The sequence below is a fragment of the Spermophilus citellus genome (genome assembly GCF_964194105.1).
Source record: "Spermophilus citellus genome assembly, chromosome: 4".
Lineage (NCBI taxonomy): Eukaryota > Metazoa > Chordata > Mammalia > Rodentia > Sciuridae > Spermophilus > Spermophilus citellus.
In genome coordinates this window covers 66,975,588-66,995,338 of record NC_138185.1, presented here as the reverse complement: position 1 = coordinate 66,995,338, position 19,751 = coordinate 66,975,588, and the positions used below count along the sequence as shown (strand labels likewise).

General features: G+C 49.7%; 1 protein-coding gene across 4 annotated transcripts; it reads left to right on the top strand.

Moving 5' to 3' along the window:
- The first annotated feature begins 27 nt into the window (after window positions 1-27).
- HAPLN3 (hyaluronan and proteoglycan link protein 3) lies at window positions 28-19,080 on the top strand. Of its 4 annotated transcripts, none has more exons than XM_081292303.1 (5): window positions 28-706; window positions 11,136-11,321; window positions 12,466-12,834; window positions 16,097-16,399; window positions 17,062-19,080. In XM_081292303.1, the coding sequence occupies exons 2-5, from the start codon at window positions 11,165-11,167 to the stop codon at window positions 17,346-17,348; spliced, it is 1,116 nt and encodes a 371-aa protein (XP_081148429.1). In that variant the 5' UTR covers window positions 28-706; window positions 11,136-11,164; the 3' UTR covers window positions 17,349-19,080. The 4 variants fall into 4 exon arrangements, with proteins under 4 accessions (XP_081148429.1, XP_081148426.1, XP_081148428.1 ...); XM_081292300.1 differs by having other exon boundaries at window positions 28-749; XM_081292302.1 differs by having other exon boundaries at window positions 28-3,522.
- Window positions 19,081-19,751: the final 671 nt, after the last annotated feature.

Below are 19,751 nucleotides of genomic sequence, written 5' to 3'. Positions count from 1 at the left end.
ACACCTCTCCAGAGTCCCCCACTCCAGGCTCTGGGTCCACTCTGCCAGGGTCACCTTGAACACCTTTCTGCACACCACACTCCCATGTCCCCAGAGGAAGCCGTGAGGCACAGCTTGGAAGTAACAGGCTGCTGCCTCAGGCCTGCCGCTGCACCCACCCGGCAGTACTTCCCCTTTATCCCCCTGGAGACCCCTCTGGACCTTTGTCCCGAAGCCCTAGGAAGACAGAAGTTGGGGGGGGGGTGTTCTGTGGACAGATGGGGGAGCCAGCTGGGCAGGGAGGTGGGCAGTCTAGGTGGGCGTGGGGGCCTCTGTGCTGGCTCTTCACCCGTGAGCACACAGGCAGCTTCCAAAATATATTTGTATTCTCCACTGGAATTCTTGCCATGCTTCATCATTGTCCTGTCGAAATGGAACTTGACTGGCTTTGGCTCCCACCACTGCCCAGCATTCTTTCGTCACTTGTCTGACTACAAATAGCTTAACAGCAGGAGGAGAGAGACTGCTCAGGGCTTCTGGGGGAAGGTCAGGCTTCTAGTCCTTGAAGCCTGACTCGCCTCTTCCCTGTTCCCCACCTCTACACCCAACTGCCCCCCCATCCCAGGATGGGGCCCACAGCTACTGCCTGGTGAGGGGCCTGCAGTCCTGGCCCAGAGGCGTCTCCATGAATTCTCTGCTCCCTTCCCGCCCCAGGAAGATGTGCCAGGTCTGGCTGCTGATTTCCCCCTTTGGCGAGTTTCATCTTTTCTGTAATTAGAGCCCTGGGCTGGGGAAACTTGTAGAAACCTATGAACCTGGGCCGCTCTCGGGCTGTAGGGAGCCTCTGGTGCGGGCAGTGTGGAATGGGAGGAGAGGGCTGGGTTCTGTCAACTGGGCTCGGGGCCTCCCGGCAGAGTACACTGGTTCCTGGGAGGCCACTGGCAAGTGCACACTAGGGCTGGGAAGAAAGGGGTCCTCTCTCTGCCCTCCTCCATGCAGGGACCATTAAAAAGTGGCTAGGGGGAGCAGTTCAGGCCAGAGCCCTGGTGATCTGGGAAGGGGATGGCAGCTAGAGGTGGGGCTGAGCAGCTGGGGAAGGGGTCAGTGAAGCCCCCTACTTTTTTTGGGGGGGGGTGCTGGGGATCGAATCTGTCTTATACATGCTGGGCAAGAGCTCTGTCAGAGCTGCATCCCCACCCGGCTCACCCTCGTTTCCAAGGTGAGTTGTCCTGACCAAACTTTGGGCCTCTTTGGTAGCAGGCTGGCCACATGGCTGGCAAAGAAAGGGTTTGGCTGGAGCCACATCAGGGACACTGGACTGGAAGTGGCTCCTTTCTGAGAGCTAAGTAAAAGGGTCTGGTGGCAGTCTCCCTGGAGCCGGGGATGCAGGATGCTCACCCCAGAGGTATCTGGTTCCCTCCTGTTTCCAGTTTTCTGTGGACCTGTGTGGATTAGGCTTGGGGTCAAGTCTTTCTGGGGTTCGCTGGCCTCTGGAAGTGCTCCTGGGAGCATTTCCTGCCCCCATTCCCCGTTCTGGCCTCCTCTGAGGACCACCTACGGTAGGAGAAAGATTTTCCCAATAACATCTGCTGGGGATGGTTCTGCCTGCTAGTAACTAATGTAGCTTGAACCCTGCCAGATCCAGAATCTTCGCAGTGGGGACACTGAGCTTCACTTCCATCTGTCAACTGGCCCACAGTAGCCAGACTGAGGATTTTCTGAGGGTCATTCTCCATGGGTGGTTGGTGGACAGTGGTCACAGGTGCCCACCTGACTCTGGCTGGAATTGCCTAAGCCACTTCTTAGCTCCTTCTTCTCATCTTTGTAGCCTTGGATGTGTGGCTGCAGCTTTCTGAAAGTCCCTAGACTGAAGTCTCGTCACTTGGGGTCCTTTCTCTGAGCAGTTTCCTCCACTTTTAGGGCTTTTACCATGGCCTCCACAAATTTTCTTTTTCAGCTCAGTGGTAGAGCACTTGCCTAGTGTGCATGAGACCCTGGCTGGGGGAGAGGGAACCCACTGTTTTCTTCCTGACTGTAGTGCTGCATTTCACCTGCTGGCCACCCCACCCCTAGCTGGCATGTTAAACTCACCTTCCTGTAACAAAACTGACCCTTTTGCTGTCCACACCTCTCCCTACACCTGTGGCTGTTAGTTCTGGGATCTGTTTGCCCTGTTTCTCCCAAGGGTCTAGGGTTCCTGGTTTAAATGTGGTAGTGGTGGAACTTAGATAAAAGTCTTAAGTCAGACAACCTGGGCTCAAACCCTGGCTCTGGGTCACCTTGGGTCATGTGCTCAACCTCTCTGGATCTCAGTTCATCTGTAAAATGGAAATACTAAGACCAGCTCCATGGTCTGTGGAGACTAAAAGACCAAATGCTCAGAAGCACCAGTGCCAAGTCTGGCCCATCAGAGGACTGAAAATGTTGGCCACCATTATCAGAGAGGCTTTTGGGAGTTTCCTAGTTCATACTTGGGTCCTGTTTATATTCCCTCTGATCCATCCTGCACAGTGATCAGACCCGTCACTCTTCCCTGCAGACGATTCTTCATGGGCTCCTTCGATAAACCTGGTGTCCCTTGCAGTGCTGTTTACCCTCTAGCCCACTGCAGTTCTTCATGCTCTGATTTGCTCCTGACTGTGTGTGGCAAAGGTGTAGGCTGTCTGGAGGTGTGTTTAGGAAGAGTGTCCGGGCTCTGTGATACTCCCAGCTGAAGCTGAAGGACCTCCTTGGGTTTCTGTGCTGAGGAAATAAGGCCTGCCAGGCCAGGGCCCCCATTAGTCAGGACAGGAAAGAAAACAACCTGTCCAAACAGAGGCATCCTGAGAGGGGCTGCCTGATAGCTGTGCAGACAGATGCCAGAATCCTCTGTTAAGGACCAGTCAGAAGCCTGGTGGCTCATGTTACTGGCACCCCAGCCTGTCTCTCCAGCCCCACTCCCCTGGGCCACTCGTTCAAGCCCCACCTACTAGGGGCAGCAACTACCTTGTGCTGACTTTGACATCCTGACTGGCCTCCATGGTCAAACTCGGGCAGGAGGATGTCAGCATCCCTTGCTTTCTATGGGGAGTAGGCATAGAGAACTGTAATTCCTCCCTCTTTCTTCCCTCTGTGGGAGGAAGCCATAGCCCACCCGCAGAGTGCTAGAGAGGGGCTTTCCCTGCTTAGTCCTACTGTTTTGGGGTAAACTAGGGTGTTCTAATGGGATCTGCGCCTCCCGCAGCTCCTCTTCCATCTCCCTCTCATCTCCTTCCCCGAGATGAGACAGCCTGCACTCCACAGCTCAGCCAACAGCTCCTGTTTGGGGGTGGTCCCCAGCACGTCTGGAGGCTGCCCGCATCTGCAACAACTCCTCCCTTGGGGCCCAGCCTTAGAGGGAAAGGAGGGTGTGTTCCTTTAAGGGGCTGGCCCGGCAGGAGCGCGGAGGTTTGTCGGCTGCTGCTTCCTTTCGGGCCATTGAAGGTCCCTAAATCCGTCTGTTGCTTGGGACCCACACAGCCAGCGGCCCTAGCGCTTGGGTCTTGGAAGAGCGTGCTGGGAACGGTACGTGGCTCAGAGATTGCTAGGTCCCTAGGGGTCCAGTGCGGGCAGGTTCCACTCCTCGCGCTTTGGCTCTCCTGCGGACCCCCAGGCTTCTCAGGCAGGCTCAGGGAAAGGAGGCTGGGTACTTCGGGGCCCGGGCTGAACTGGATTGCGGTCGCCCCCGGGAGCCGCCGTGGGCGCAAGTGGGGTGCGGACAGCGAGAGCGCACCAGGAGGAGGAAAGCGGGAGCCAACTGGGTGGCCTCTAAGACCCCAGCCCGGTGCCGGTCCCTTCCGGTCTTGTGCTATCCAGGTCCTGCTGCGTCCAGCACAGTGCACCGCGCCAGGCTCTGCTTTGGGCATCCGCTGGATGCTGCGGGGCCACGGGAACTTGGGAGGGGCTGGGGATAACCTGTGAGGTGAACGGGCGGACTTGAGCCGCTCCCTCTCGGCCGCCCGTTCTGGCCACCTCGGGGAAGGGTGTATGGATATCCGTGGGTTCCTGGATAGCAGCACCAGAAGAGGCAGGGAGGGTGGGAGGCAGAGCCCTGGGTGGGAGATGGCTTCGCTCAGGGAGGAATTTAGACTGGGAAGGAAGGAGTGCGGGACGTTTTGACCCTTGCCTGCCACCAGCTCGCTGGGTGGTCGTGGGCAGCCTGTGACCCCGCCGACCCTCGACTCTTGGGAGTGCCTCTGCTTTCTGCATCAGGCTCCCCAGCTCCTCCCACATCCCTGAACTGGTGAGAGGGCCAGGAATGCTGGTACAAATACCCGGGGCTCGCACTTTCTGGGCTGCGGGTTCAAAGGCTCTTGTAAAGCCTTGTCTTCCCTGGACCCTCGAAGTCAAATTCCTCACGGGCAGTGGGGCCGGTGGAGAACTGGGGGCAATGCTGCCCTCTGCTGGTATCTGGGGGACTTGTATTCATGGGTGGCCCACTGAGGGTGTGAATCTGGTGGGGGAGGTGAACCCCCAACAGGGCTCAGTTTATTGCTTTAACGTGTGGGGGCTTTAGGCAAGTGGAGCCTGGGAAAAGCCAGTCCAAGATATTTGCCAAAAATAAAGCTTGGACTTGGCCTCAGTTTCCCCAGATGAAAAGAGAAGGCAATGGTGATGGCTTTTCTTTTAGCTCACTGAGATAATGTGAGTTTTGATTTTGTACACTTATGATAACAACAGTAATACTAGCTAATATTGTTGAGTGCTTGCCCCAAACCGGTAGTATTCTATGCTCTGTAGACACTGTCTTCCTTCAACTTTATTATTATTTTGCAGTACTGGGGATTGAACCCAGGACTTCATGCATGCTAGCTAGGCAAGTGCTCCACTACTGAACTAAATCCCCAGTATTCCACTTCCCCTTTTTAAAAATTTGAGACAAGATCTCTGTTAGTTGCTGAGGTTGGCCTCAAACTTGAGATCTTTCTGCCTCAGCCTCCAGAGTACCTCTTCTTCATTGGCATAATAGGGGTCATGACAATACCAATCAGAAATTTTTTGTGTGTGTGTGTGTGTGTGTGTGTTGGGCATTGCTGTGTGTGCCTCTAATCCCAGGTACTTGGGTCTCTGGGGATGGGAAGAGTGCCTTGGAGACTCACACTTTGCAGCTCCCGAGGGCAGATCTTGCAGAGAACCCAGGGGTTCTGTCTGTTCTGTTTTAGTGCATGTTTCTGAACTGTGGTTTACCTCCTCCTTGATTGTAAGAATGATGAGGGAACAATATGCATATAACGTAGAATTGCATTGGTTCAGGAGAGACTTTTACCAACACATGAATGTTTGGAGATTTCTGACCTTTAAAGAGCAATTCAATGTATGGATTCCTTATAATAAAGGCTCACAGTTCTGCAGAAAGTGCCTACCTTTCTTTCTTTCTTTCTTTGTACCCACCAGGGATTGAATCCAGGGGTGCTTAACCACTGAGCCACATCCTCATCCCTTTTTATTTTGAGACAGCATCTCTCTGAGTTGCTTAGGGTCTCCCTAAGTAGCTGAGGCTGGCACTGAACTTGTGATCCTCCTGCCTCAACCTCCTGAGTTGCTGGGATTACAGGTGTGCACCATTGCCCCCAGCTAAGAAGTGCCTTTGTTTGGAGGTTCTAGCAGGGGAGCTCAGCTACTTATGTACACTTGAAGAATGATTCTTCTTTATCAGGGAAGGTTGTCCTTTGACTAAACTGGAAGCTTCAGGAGGAACACACATGGAGTAGTGAGGGAGGAAGGGAACATCCACCTCGCCAGCCAGATCAGTTGAATCAACCCTGGTGATCACTGGGGTGACAGACGTAGCAGCCACATTGCCTTCCATCCAGAAAGTGCCTTTCTTTAGTATACATACAGATTTCACTTGCCATCCAAATTTGCTAATCACTCTCCAAGATTCAGGAACCAAATAGATCTGGATGATGTGGCATCTCTTCCAACATGAATTCTCAAAAATCTCAATATCCCAAACTGTTGCCATCCCAACTCAAGGATGCAATAAGGGCTGGGGGTGTGACTCAACGGTAGAGCACTTATCTAGTTGAGTGAGGTCCTGGGTTTGATCTCCAGTACTGCAGAAAATTAGACGTGGGGGGACATAAATTTGGTGAGGAAGGAATACCTGTGGTTTTGCTGCTTAACAGAACTTAACACCATATTTCTTCTTTTTTAAATAAAATTAAAAATCCAATGAAGAAATTGCCTAAATGTATCTCTAAGTTAAAAGACAAAACAGATTGAAGATGATTTCATTCTGGGTCACACTTTGTCTTAATATTTTTGCAGTGCTGGGGGTCTAGCAGGGGAGCTCAGCTACTGGCACATGCTGGGCAAGTACTCTGTCACTGGGCTACGCCTCCAGCCCTGGGTCCGACTTTTAATACTGGCAAATCTGGTTCCCACTGGAATCAAATGCCTCCAGGATCTACATCTTGAAGAAGGCAGCACTCACTTCAGGGTTGAAGGCTGCTGAGGGTGGCAGAGCAACACCTGTAGGCATATATCAGTAGAGAATTGAAGGTGCTGTTTGTTTTTTTTCCCCCTGGGTTGCTCTTGTCTTGGTTAGCACTCTGATACTCTGATGACAGAGTTCTGAGTAGTCTGCACTGACTTTCTTTTTTTTGTCTAACATTTTTTGAGGCATGATTTTGCAAAAATGCATTTTTTTTGCAGGTATACAAATGTCACTCTGTGGCAGAAACACCTCACTTGTTCATGCTCAGGAAGGCCCTTCTTGCTGGGCAGCATTGGTGCTGGATGAGCTGTTCTAACAGGCTGGAAGTGTTGCAGGCAGAAGCAGGGAGCCCTTCTGTTTGGAAGGCTCTAGGTGCCCAGGGACTGTGGTCCCTGTGACGTCCAGCTCAACACCCACAATCCTCTCAGTTATTGCTCTGCTTCCCTCTCAGTTCCCCAAGTGAAGGCTCAAGGAGGGAAAGGAAATTGACTTTAAGGAGGGTCTACTCTGCGCTAGGTCCTGGGCTGTGTACTCCACACAATTACCTCCCTGAATTTGGCCTGATGGTTGTAGACTTTGGAGTCTGTATAGATTAAAATTCTAGCTCTACCATTTTCTAGATGGTTGACCTTTGGCTTAATCTCACTCACCAGACTTAATTTCTCTACATCTTGGTTTTCCCATCTGCAATGTGGGGATAAAAATCGGCCCCAGCTCTAGGGGTTGGGATGGGGATCCAGTGATATACTAAATGCTCATTAAAGTTGGCTGTTTTTACTTTTTTTGTAGTATTGGGGATCAAACTCAGGGCCTCACTAATGCTAGGCAAGAGCTACATTCCTAGCCTGGCTATTCATGCTTAATGCTGATGCTAAGAATGCTGTGAAGTGGATTTGTTTGGCCAAGAGAGGCTAAACTGTGTTCCCCAGTAGCCGAAAAATGTGTTGGTTTAATACAACAGGATTTGCTCAAGGGACAATGAGGTGGACGTGGTCTAGGCTGATGACAGCCCTGCCAGTCAATCTGTGGTTCCCATCTCTGAGTCTAAATTTTTCTACTGTGGTGGCCAGCAGATTAGGGGAAAGAATACCTGCAAAAGGTGTCCTCAGTAGGCTTAACTGTGTGACCTGGACCTGGAGCATGTTATTTCTGCTGGCTGCCATTGGCCAGAAATGAGTTACCTGGCTTTTGGTATGATTTGGATATGAGGTGTCTCCCCCAAAGCTCCTGTGTGAGTGCAGGAATATTCAGAGGTGAAATGATTAGATGGCGAGAAATGTAACCTAATCAGTCTACCATACTTTGCATGCACTGACTGGTGGTAACTGTGGGCAGGTGGGGTGTGGCTGGAGGAGCTGGGTTCCTGGGGGCTGCCCTGGGAGAGTGCATCTTGCTGCAGCCTCTTTGCCTCTCCCTCTATCTCTGCTTCCTAGCCACCTGGAATGTTCCTTTGCTCTTCTGCACAACATTCTGCCTCAGCGTGCTGCTGGCTGCTGGTGCAACGTACTCAGCGGACCATGAATGAAACCTCTGAAACGATTAGCCCAAATAAACTTTCCCTTTTCTAAGTTGTTCTTGTCAGGCATTTTGGTCATAGTGATGCAAAACTAATTAACCCAGCCCTCTTAGCTTCAAGGAAGACCAGAAATACAGCCTTTAGCTGAGTGGTCATGCATCTCTCTAGAATTCCATTACCATAACAGAAAACCAGAACATACTAATGAGAAATGTGCCAGGGGGCAAGTTTATGACCTCCATGTCACAACTGGGGAAACCTGTTTAGAACCACATAGCTAATACTAAGTACAGTCAACTCTGTACACATTCAACCAATGACTAATGGAAATTATTAGGAAATTTTTTTATCTGCATTGAATATATACAAACTTTTTTGTTGCTATTCAGTAAACAACTATTTCCATAGCATTTACATTGTAGTAGGTATTATAAATTATCTAGAGATAATTTGAAGTACAGGGATGTGTGTAGGTTCTATGCAAATACTGTGGCAGATTAAGTAAAGGACTTCAGTATCTGTGGTTTTTGGTATTTTCAGGGGTCCAACACCAATCCCCCACCATTACTGAGGGACTACTGAAGTGGAGGTGGGTTTTGACCCTCAATCTTCTAGTTCACAAACTCCATCCCAGGTTGCCTGATTTTGTTTTTGCTGTGCAGGGACTTACTGGAATTCAGCAGGGCAATTCCTCTCTCTCTCTCTCTCTCTCTCTCTCTCTCTCTCTCTCTCTCTCTCTCTCTCTCTTGTATTGGAATTGAATACAGAGGCGCTTAACCACTGAGCCACATCCCCACTCCTTTTAAATATTTTATATAGAGACAGGGTCTCCCTGAGTTATTTGGGGCTTTGCTAAGTTGCTGAGGCTGGCTTTGAGCTCATGACTCTCCTGCCTCAGCCTCCTGAGCTGCTGGGATCACAGGCGTGCACCACTGCACCTGGCTAGGGCAATTCCTCTTGAACAAGAGTTGAATCCTCAGAGGGGACAGTGTTCCTGCTGCAGGGCACAGCACAGATGGCAAATCTGGGCCTCATTTCTGCCAAGCTGTCTAAGAGAATGGCATGATATATCGCTCATCTTCTTCCACGTCCAAGCCTCTTCAGCAACTCTTCTGAAAACAAGAGTGTTTCCTCCAAGTCTGGTCAACTTCATAGACCAATGCTTTGCTTTGTTTTTCCTTTCCTTTCTTCTCCCCTTCCTCCCTCCTTCCCTCCCTTCTCTCTCATTTTCTTTTTAGGGTTTCTTCCCCTTCTGGTTCCTGTGCACAGGCATTCATAAGACCACACACTTGCAATCATAGCCAGATGGCAATTGTATGTTCTGCTTTTTCTGTTTTAAATGACACCCTCAGCATTCTTCTGTGTTGCTGCAGGATAATCATAGTTATATTTACAAATGCCTGCTGTCACTCTGGTCTTGCTGTCCCACAGTCCACCTTCGACTTGCCTCCAGTGGATGTTTCTACAATGTAAGTCTGATCCTTTTGCTCCTCTGCTTAAAGCCATCTTGGCACCCCAGGACATTAGGGCATCTAGGCACAGACCCTGTTGACCTTCTTGCATCTTAACCTCTATACCAGTTAGAGTCTTGGCAGAAAATGGAATTTGTTCCAGATGGTTCTGACAAAGAGACTTTAATGAAGGTAGGGATCAAATGAGGACAAGCAGCAGTAGACACTATGGCGGAGCCACTGGAGTGGGGAGGGAGCAGGGAAGAAATACTGCTTCTCTCTCTTCCCTCTACCCATCTCCTGTGTTTCCCATTGACTGAATCCAGCTGGAGGCCAGAGGCCAGTGGGCCCTGGTGGAATGATCCACAGGGATCAATGCATGGCACAGAAGGGCAGAGAGTGGACCTGGGAGTGCGTGGGGGGAGGACACAAATGGATATCCCCTAGCACACCCCTATTCCCTAGGTGTTGTCCCTAGCCTCTGCACCTTTGCAGTGGCTGTGTCTCTGCAAGAAAAATCAGTCTGTCTTTTTCCACCTTGAAAATTCCTGTCTTTAATCTCGTTTCAATGCTCCCTGGACTGAGCTCCTTCAGTCTTTTAATTGTTGAGAACGCTCATTAAAGGCAAGGGTGAGCTGAGGAAGCACTAGTCTTGGGTGCAAACTTGAAGTAGGGAAGTGTGTGTTTGCCAAAAATTTTGCAATCAAGGCAGGATATTTTAGAGCAATTTTTTGGGGGGGTACCTGGGATTGAACTCAGAGGCACTCAACCCTTGAGCCGCATCCCCAGCCCTATTATGTATTCTTATGTAGAGACAGGGTCTCACTGAGTTGCTTATTGCCTTGCTTTTGTTGAGGCTGGCTTTGAACTTTTGATCCTCCTGCCTCAGCCTCCCAAGCTGCTGGGATTATAGGCATGTGTCACTGAGCCCAGCTTAATGCGATATTTTAAAAAAATCAAATCAACAAACTACAGCTCATGGGCCAACTGCCTATTTTATTTGAATATCCACCTAAACAGGAATAATGCTCTAGTGTGATGTTTAAAAAACTTCTTTTTAACCTTGACTTAGGGTAAGAAATAAATTTCACATTGTGACCCCTACAACTCCAGACCCCCAGACATTGGACTGAAACAAAAGTTTCTTGTTGCAGGATTTATTTTCACTAAGCATGAAATGCACTTTGCTATTTTTTATTCTAGTCTAGTCAGTTTGGTTTCATTAAAATATGCTGCTCAGGAGGCTGAGACAGGAGGATCACAAGTTCAAGGCCAACCTTGGCAATTTAGTAAGACCCCATCTCAAACTAAAATATAAAAAAGACTGAGAATGTAGCTCAGTGGTAAAGTGCCCCTGGGTTCAATTCCCAATGTCAAATAAAATAAAATAAAATATAAAATAAATAAATAAAGCAAAATAAAATAATTGCTCATGACCTCTCAAATTCAAACCTGTGATTTGAGAAATATTGATAGTGTCACATCATCTGGCTTAATTTTTTCCATGCTCTTTTTGTTGCCTACTAATTCCTCTGAGGGTTTATTTGTTTGCTATTGCCCCTCCTGCCTGCGGAGAGCAGAGATTCCTCTAGCTTTTCCGAGCACCGAGCCTGGTGCTGGAAGATGCTTCATAATGAACTATAGAGAGGTGATTGAGTGCAGGTCGAACAGAGGGATCCCAGGGCACTGCAGTGGGGATCTATAATTGGCTTTTCCCCCCTCCTCCTCCCAGTTTGTCCCAGGGCCCCAGCCTGGCCCAGGATGCACCGGAGCTGCTGCTGTGGGTGCTGCGCTGCAGCACCATGGGTCCTGGTCTTGCTGTTCCTGCTGCCCTGCGTTTCTGGACTGCCCTTCTATAACGGCTTCTACTATTCCAACAGCCCCAATGGCAGGAATCCAGGCAATGGCTATGGCGAAGGTGGGTGGCCTCCTGGGCCGGATCCTGGTTCCTGCTGTGCTATGCAGGTTCCAGGATGGGATGGGGACAGGGTATGACACAGTAGTTTCTTCCCCATCTTGGCTTTTGGGGTGGACCAGCCTTGCTTCTTAGACAAGAGGAAGAGATGGTTTAGTTACTGTTTGCCGTCTCCTTGGACATGAGGCCATATTCACTTAGGGTTGATCACTTTGCTTATTTTACACTTTCCCCAAAGTCCTGCCAGTTCTTCAAGATCTGGCTGAAATGAGATCTCTCCTGGGCTCCTCAGTAAAAAGAGGGCTTGGGGTCATATAGATGTAGTTTGAATCTTAATTCTGCTTCTTACTGGCTGGCCTTGAGCAGAAGACTTCTTCTCTCTCTCTTTTTTTTCTTTTGATACTGAGTATTGAATCTGGGGGTGCTTAACCACTGAGCTACATCCCCAGCCCCCAGCCCTTTTTATTTTATTTTGAGACAGGGTGTCACTAAGTTGCTCAAGCTGGTCTTAAACTTGTGATCTTCCTGTCTTAGCCTCCCAAATAACTGGGATTCCAGGTGTGCATCTGACTCATCAGTTAACTTTTGATGTGTAACAAACTACCCCAAAACTTAGTGGCTTAAGACAAGAGCCATTTATTCAGCTACCTGTGGGTCAGCATTTGACAGGGGGCTCCCTTTCTTCTGGCCTTGCACTTGAGACTTGCAGATGCACCCACAGGGTGCTGACAGGCTGGGGGATGGTTGATTTAGGGTGGCCCCAGCTGGGGAGGCTTGCTTCTGCTCCAGGTGGTCTTTCATGCTCAGTAGGCAAGCCTCGGCTTGATGCTCATGGGGGCTGGTGAGGACCCATGAGAAACCAGAAGTAGCCAGATCTCCTGGAACTGAGGCTCAGAGCAGGCACTATGGGACAGTCATACCAGCCATGTCCATTTGGTTAAATCCAGTGGCAAGGCCAGTACACATTCCAGGGACAGGGGAATAGATATTACCTCTTGATGGCAGGAGATACACAGGCACACTGCAAGGGGGGTGGATAGAGATGGGTTGAGCAGGGAGGCCATTTTTTCACTCATAACAATTGACCCTGAAGGGAGGTAGAGATGTGCTGCAGCTGTCCCTCTCTGTCCCCTACCTCTCCCCATAGGCCTTTTCAATGGGGTGAAGTTGGTCGTAGAGACACCCGAGGAGACGCTGTTCACCCACCGGGGGGCTACCGTGACCCTGCCCTGCCACTACCACTATGAGCCAGCGCTGGCCTCCCCAAGGCCCGTGCGCATCAAGTGGTGGAAGCTGTCAGAGAACGGAGCCCCAGAGCAGGATGTGCTGGTGGCCATAGGGAAGAGGCACCGCTCCTTTGGGGACTACCAAGGCCGCGTGCACCTGCGGCAGGACAAGGAGCGTGAAGTCTCACTGGAGCTCTGGGACCTGCGGCTGGAAGACTATGGGCGCTACCGCTGTGAGGTCATTGATGGGCTAGAGGATGAGAGCGGCCTGGTGGAGCTGGAGCTGCGGGGTGAGGCCCTGACTGGGACTGGGTGATGCTGGGACCTAAGGGAGGGGAGAGGCCCCTGAGAGAGCATCCGGATGTTTGTGCTTTATGTAGAAAATTATGTCCTCATAAGGAAGCTACTATTATTACCACCCTCATTTTACAGATGAGGAAATCCAAAGAGGCCAAGTAACTTACCTGAGGTTACCCAGCTCATAAATGGCAAAGCTGGCATTTGGACCCCGGCAGCAGCCTCCAGCATCTACTGCCTTCTGTTCTCTTTCACTCATGTCCCGTTCAGAGAGAGGACAGTGGGAGCCAGTATTATAGCTCATTAGAGCCAGGGCTGAGATTTGAGCAGGGTTAGCAGGCAATGAAAGAATGTGGCAGGCCCAGCATGCAATGAGAGGGAGTGGCAGGGGTGAGCCCTGTCCCATCCAGAGGAGCCACTCTGCTCAGGCCCAGCCGATGATGCCGTGGCAGAATGCAGGCCCGGTGCAATCAGATTTCCTAATTTGATGAGAGCTTATCTTTTTATGTGAAATGACTGTCTTTTTATGTAACAATCTCCTTTTTAAATATATATATATATATATATATATATATATATATTAAAAAATATATATGGGGTTTGAACCTAGGGACACTTAAACACTGAGCCACATTTCCAACCCTTTTTATATTTTTTATTCTTATGTTGCTTATGGCCTCGCTAAATGGCTGAGGCTGCCTTTGAACTTTCAAGCCTCTCCTGAGCAGCTGGGATTACAGGTGTATGCCATTGCACTCGGCTCCTATTTTAATTTTAATTAATTAAACTTTTTAATTTTTTGTAGAACTACAGATTGAACCCAAGGTTGCTCGACCACTGAACCACATTCCCAGCCCTTTTTGTTTTTTATTTTGAGACAGATTCTTGCTAAATTGCCCAGGTTGTCCTTGAACTTGTGATCCTCCTGTCTTAGGCTCCCAAGTCACCGGGATCATAGGTGTGTACCACCGTGCCCCACAAAAGTCTCCTATTTTCTGGAAAAGACCCAGGACTGTCAAAACTAGTCAAGACCCCGCAAGCCAGATTTTGTCTTTGGGCCCCAGTTTAAGATCTAATCCTTTCACCTCCTCTGTCTCTGGGATAAGGCTGGGAGTCCTGATGTCGGTCTGCCCTGTTAGGGAGGCAGCTGGGAGGGAGGAAGATTCTTGGACTCCATCTGGCCCATCTCTGCTGTGACCCCTGGGAATGCCTCAGCCTCTCAGAGCTCTGGGCTGTTCTGAGAGGTGTGAATGGGGACAACAGTAGTTCCTCCATTACCTGCCTCAGAGGCCAGGAGAATAAATGCACATCCTAGAAACTTGGCTTCATCTTTGCAGCACTCCAACTTTGAAGTCCCTGTGGCTTAGATGGTGCCTGAGAGAGGCCACATTGCTCATTTTGGATTTGGATATGGTGGAGGGAAGGGAGAGAGCCTGCAGGATTCATTTGTCTGGATTGGCAGAAGCAGCCTACAGAGGCAGGGAATCCTCATCCAGGGCTAGGAATTTGAGATGGTACCAGGCGCACAATAATCCCCCTGTGAGCATACAGGAAGGTTGAGGATGTGATTGTCGGGCCCATGGTCTTCTGTCTCTCTCTCTCTCTCTTTTTTTTTGGGGGGGGGTACTAGGAATTGTATCCACCAGTACTCTGTCACTGAGCTACAACCCACCCCCAATTTCTTCCCTCAACTTCCTTTTTTAAAAATTTTATCAAGACAGGGTTTTACTAAATTGTCAAGACTGTCCTCAAACTTGCCATCCTCCTGCTTCAGCCTCCCGATTTGCTGGAATTACAGGTGTGTACCACCACGACCAGCTCCCTTGGGCTTCTGTGCCCTCTTAGACTGGCTTTGCCCAGGTACTGGTACCCCAGCAAGACTGGGTTTGGTGCTTGACATATTCCATGTCCTTGGCTACAGGGAGGAGTTCCTACTCAGCGCCCTGGTCATAAACAATGTAAGCCCAGCAGGGTCCCCTTCTGAACCCTAGAGTCACTCCTACTTCTTAAGATTTCATCCAACATGCTAGGAACTGAATTTCCAATGCTTAAAAAACTTATTATAGTAAAATTTCAAACATGCAAAACAAATTTTGAGGGGACTTTGTGGCCCCCATTGTACCCTGACTACTAAGAGAGAGGGCCCATGCCCCAAGCCTTTCCTGACTTCAAGACTCCTTTATTTAAGGGCCCTTCACTACCCTCTTCCCATAGCTTCTAGGGCCTCTCCTTCCCCTAAAAAACATCTGTCATATGTGGAAAATTTCTTATATTTTCCTAAGAAACTTCCATATTCATAATGACATATACAGTCAGTCCTCTGTAACTGTGGGCCCTTCATCTGCAAATTCAACCAACTCACAGCTCAAAAATTATTTGGAAAAAAGAATTCCAAGAAGTTCCAAAAAAAGCAGAACTAAAGTTTGCTGCATGCCAAGTACTATGCTAAATCCATAAGAATGAAGTGCTGTGTAGGCTTTGTATTAAGGCATCATAAATAATCTAGAGATGATTTAAAGTATACAGGAAGATATATGTAGGTTCTATGCAAATACTATGCTTTTTTTTTTCCTTTTTCAGTGCTGGGGATTGAACCCAGGGGCATCTACTACTGAGTCTCAGCCCCTGCCCTTTTAATTATTTTTATTTTTGAGCCAGGGTCTTGCTAAATTGCCCAGCCTGGCCTTGAACTTGTGATCCTCCTGCCTCAGCCTCTGGAGTATCTGGATTATTGGCATGCACCACCATGCCTGGCAATACTATATAATTTTATATAGGGGATTTGAACATCCTTGGATTTGGGTATTTGAGGGGGGTCCCTGGAACCGATCCTTTTGGACACTGAGGAAAGACTGTGTGATTAGGTCTTAGCTATTGGGAGGGACGTTGGGAGCCAAATCCAGCTTCTGGAGTCCAAAGCCAGTGCCCATCTTGTACATGATAGCATCTCCTCACTGAGGTTCTCTCAATAGCCCCATAAGTAAGGCAGTATTCCCATTTTAATTTGGAGACATTGGGCTGGTTAATCACCTTCACAAGCCAAGGCATGTTTCCTGAATGCCGCTGTTGCCTGCTCAGCTCCAGGAGGTAAAGCTCATAGGCTCTGCCTGGATGTGGGCAGTGGGTAGGAGATGGAGGTTTGCTGAGCTTCCTGAGTGACCGTGTGAGTGTGTGTGGGGGGGTCGTGTGTCCCAGTGGAGGAGGAAGAGCTGACTGTGCAGCCCACCCCTCCAAGCTCCTTTCCTCCCTCTCCAGGCGTGGTCTTTCCCTACCAGCCCCCTCAGGGGCGCTACCAGCTCAACTTCCATGAGGCCCAGCAGGCCTGTGAGGAGCAGGATGCAGTAGTGGCCTCCTTTGAGCAGCTCTTCCGGGCCTGGGAGGAAGGCCTGGACTGGTGCAACGCAGGCTGGCTGCAGGATGCCACGGTGCAGTACCCCATCACGCTGCCCCGAGAGCCCTGTGGTGGCCTGGGCCTGGCGCCTGGTGTGCGCAGCTATGGCCCACGCCACCACCACCTGCATCGTTACGATGTTTTCTGCTTTGCTGCTGCCCTCAAGGGTGAGTGGAGTGGCCGAGCACAGGCCTGTGGGTTGATGGGCACCTGGGACCTGCGGGGAACTTCTGGACCCTTCTGCCCACCCTGCTGACACTTCCACCTAGAGGTCTAGAGCCCCAGCAGATCTGGAAGCAATACTGGTGGGATTTTGAGTGTTTTGCTGCTTTTGCTTCTTGCAAACATTGGTTTATTCTCATCGAGCATTTTCTAGTGCTGGGGCCTAGACGAGGCTCAGGGGCATCATAGACAAAGGAAACACATCTGTCCTCGTAAAATGGCCTGTTTCATCAGAAGATAAGTGAAAACAGGAATTGGTTCAGTGCTGTATCCTAGGCACTTAGAGAAATGTCTTGCACATAGCAGGTGCTCAGTAAATGACTGGGTGAGAGACTCTGGTCCAGCCCAGGTGGGGTGCCCACTTGGGGGTACAATCAGGGAACAGTGGCAGGGGAGTACAGACATAACCAGAGGGACCCAGCCCTACAGCAAGTAGAGTGGGACTCTCAGGTGCCGAGGTGTGGGAAGTTACACTTCCCAAAATGTCCACTGCACATGTCCACAGCATCGTGGTCCCCTGGGCTTGGACAGTTGTCAGGTTCTTGGGACGGGCTCTGCTGGGGTCACTGTCTCAGCTGCCCAGCACTAATGCCTCACCTTCCCCCAGGGCGGGTGTACTACCTGGAGCACCCCGAGAAGCTGACGCTGAAGGAGGCCCGGGAGGCCTGCCAGGAAGATGGTGCCCAGATTGCCAAGGTGGGCCAGCTCTTTGCTGCCTGGAAGTTCCGTGGCCTGGACCGCTGTGATGCCGGCTGGCTGGCAGATGGCAGCGCCCGCTACCCTGTGGCTCATCCCCGTCCCAACTGCGGGCCCCCAGAGCCTGGAGTCCGGAGCTTCGGCTTCCCAGACCCTCAGAGCCGCCTGGATGGCGTCTACTGCTACCGCCCGCGCTAGGATCTGGGCGACCAGCTTTGCATCCCCCAGGGGCTGTGTATTTATTGAGTGGTTCGATTCTCCTAATGGGTCGGGGCAATTTTAGTATTGTTTTTATACTTCTCAACTTAAATATTTTTTAAAAGTGTCATTATTTTTTGTAAATCCAGCAGCATCCAAGTACCAGCTTCCCTGGACACCCTGAGGCGCTCCCCATCACAAATATTTGAGGTTTGTGAGCCTTTTAGAGGGCTCCCTGCTATCTCTGAGTCCAGCCTGTGTCCTTCCTCAGAGGAGGCTGATACCCGAGTGGGCAGTGACCTGGCCACAAGGGGTCAAGGCATGGTGGCTGCTGCTCTCCCTCTGTCTCAGTCTGGGAAGGAAGAGGAGTTGGTGATGGGGGGGGGGGTCCTTTTTATTTCTGGAGTGGCTTCCTAGGCTTCTCCTTGAGATCTGAGGGGAGGGAGAGAAGTCCTCTTCCTTTCTCATCTCCACTCTGTTTCTTCTCATTTTCCCTGTGTGGAGAGCCGCTTTCAGGTGTGTGCACCTTCTTTGAATGATAAATGGTGCTATGACTCCTTCCTTTGTCCCCAACCTGCTTCTGTGCCTGGCTCTCTGTCTCATCCAGTCTCAGGGCTCAGCTCCCAGCCTGGTGGATGTGGTAGGTTCGGTTCTGTGCCATGCTTCACAGGTGGCGGGGTCAGCGCACCTGGGGTGGGCAGAGAACTCGGTGTGCTGCCCCAGGCTATGCCCTGCCTCTGGTACTGGTCCAGCAGCTGGCTTCCTGGCTTGCATCCCCCAGCCCCTGATAGTGTGTCTGTGTGAGGCCCAGCAAGAGAGAGGAAGGTGCCCTCTAGAGGGCCTCAGAAGCCAGGCTCTCGGGCCTGATCCTCTGGGCCTCACCCTGAAGGAAGGCACTTTGGTTGCTTCTCACAGGCATGCCCTGCCACTTACCTCTCAGTAATGCAATCAGTTTTTTCACCAGCCCAGTGCTACTCAAAGTCTGGCCTTACCTACAGAGTTAGAAACTCCAGGGGATTCTGAAAGCCACTAGCATAGATGGTTGTTTTACTAATTACAGATAGTCTCTGATGTATGATAATTTGACTTACGATTTTTTTTTTTTGCACTTGGCATTGAACCCAAGGGTGCTTTAAATCTGAGCTACATCCCCAACCCTTCTATTTTTTTTTTTTATTTTGAGACAAGGTCTCTCTAAGTTGCCCAGGATGGCCTTGAACTTGTCCTTCTGTCTCAGCCTCCCAAGTTGCTGGGATTTTAGGCATGTGTCACTGCGTCCAGCTGACTTTTGATCTTTTGACCTTACAACGTTGTATTAGTCAATGTCACTTTCCTATAATAAAATATCAGTCATAAGTAACTTGTGAAGAGAAAAGGTCTATTTTGGCTCATAGTTTTGGAAGTTCCAGTCCAAGATTGAGTGGCTCTTGTTCTTCTGGACTTTGCATAAGGCAGTATATCAGGATAGGTGTGGATGGCAGAGAAACAGGCTCACCTTATCAGCAAGGAAGCAAAGATAAAAGACCAAGAGGGTAGTGTCCCAAAATACCCATTCAGGGACCTGTTCCCAGTGACTGATGGACCTCCCAGAAGGGCTCACCTCCTAAAGGTCTACCAGCACCTCTCAATAACACCACCCTGGGGACCCATTTCTCAACACATGGTGCTTTGGAGAATGTTCAATATCCAAACTGTAGTAGATGGCATGAAAGCAATAAATGTTCAGCAGAAACTTTACTTTGAATTTTTTTTTGTATGTGTATGGTATTGGGAATTGAACCCAGGGGTGCTTTATCACTGAGCTATATCCCCAGCCCTTTTTTATTTTTTATTTTGAGACAGAGTCTCACAAAATTTCTGAGGGTCTTGCAAAGTTTCTGAGTCACACCTTGAACTTGTGATCATCCTGCTTCAGCTTCCTAAGTCACTGGGATTACAGGTGTCCACTACTGTGCCTGGCTGCTACTTTGAATTTTTAACTTTGATCTTTCCCTGGACTAGCAAAATGTGGTGCAATTCTCTCTCACAATGCTGGACAGTGGCAACAAGCAGGGCTCCCAGTCACTCAATCAAAAAGAGACACAATAGATCCTCTACTGTGTACTATGTTGCTCTGATGTTTGGTAGAATATATATATTAAAATGCATTTAATTTATCTTTTTTTAAATTGGGCTAGGGATCAAACACAGGGCCTCGTGCAAGCTAAGTAAGAGCTATACCTCCAGCCTCTCTCTCTCTCTCTCTCTCTCTCTCTCTCTCTCTCTCTCTCTCTCTCCATATAACATAAAAATATATAAAATAAATATATATTATATTTTTAGTACCAGGTATTGAACTCAGAGGCACTCAACCACTGAGCCACATCCCTAGCCCTACTTTGTATTTTATTTAGAGACAGGGTC

Coding starts and splice junctions, on each gene's coding strand:
- HAPLN3 (XM_081292300.1), top strand. CDS start 665: ATGAATTCTCTGCTCCCTTCCCGCCCCAGGAAGATGTGCCAGGTCTGG. Junction 750..11,135: donor TGGCGAGTTTCATCTTTTCT/GTAATTAGAGCC, acceptor TCCTCCTCCCAG/TTTGTCCCAGGGCCCCAGCC. Junction 16,400..17,061: donor CTTTGCTGCTGCCCTCAAGG/GTGAGTGGAGTG, acceptor ACCTTCCCCCAG/GGCGGGTGTACTACCTGGAG.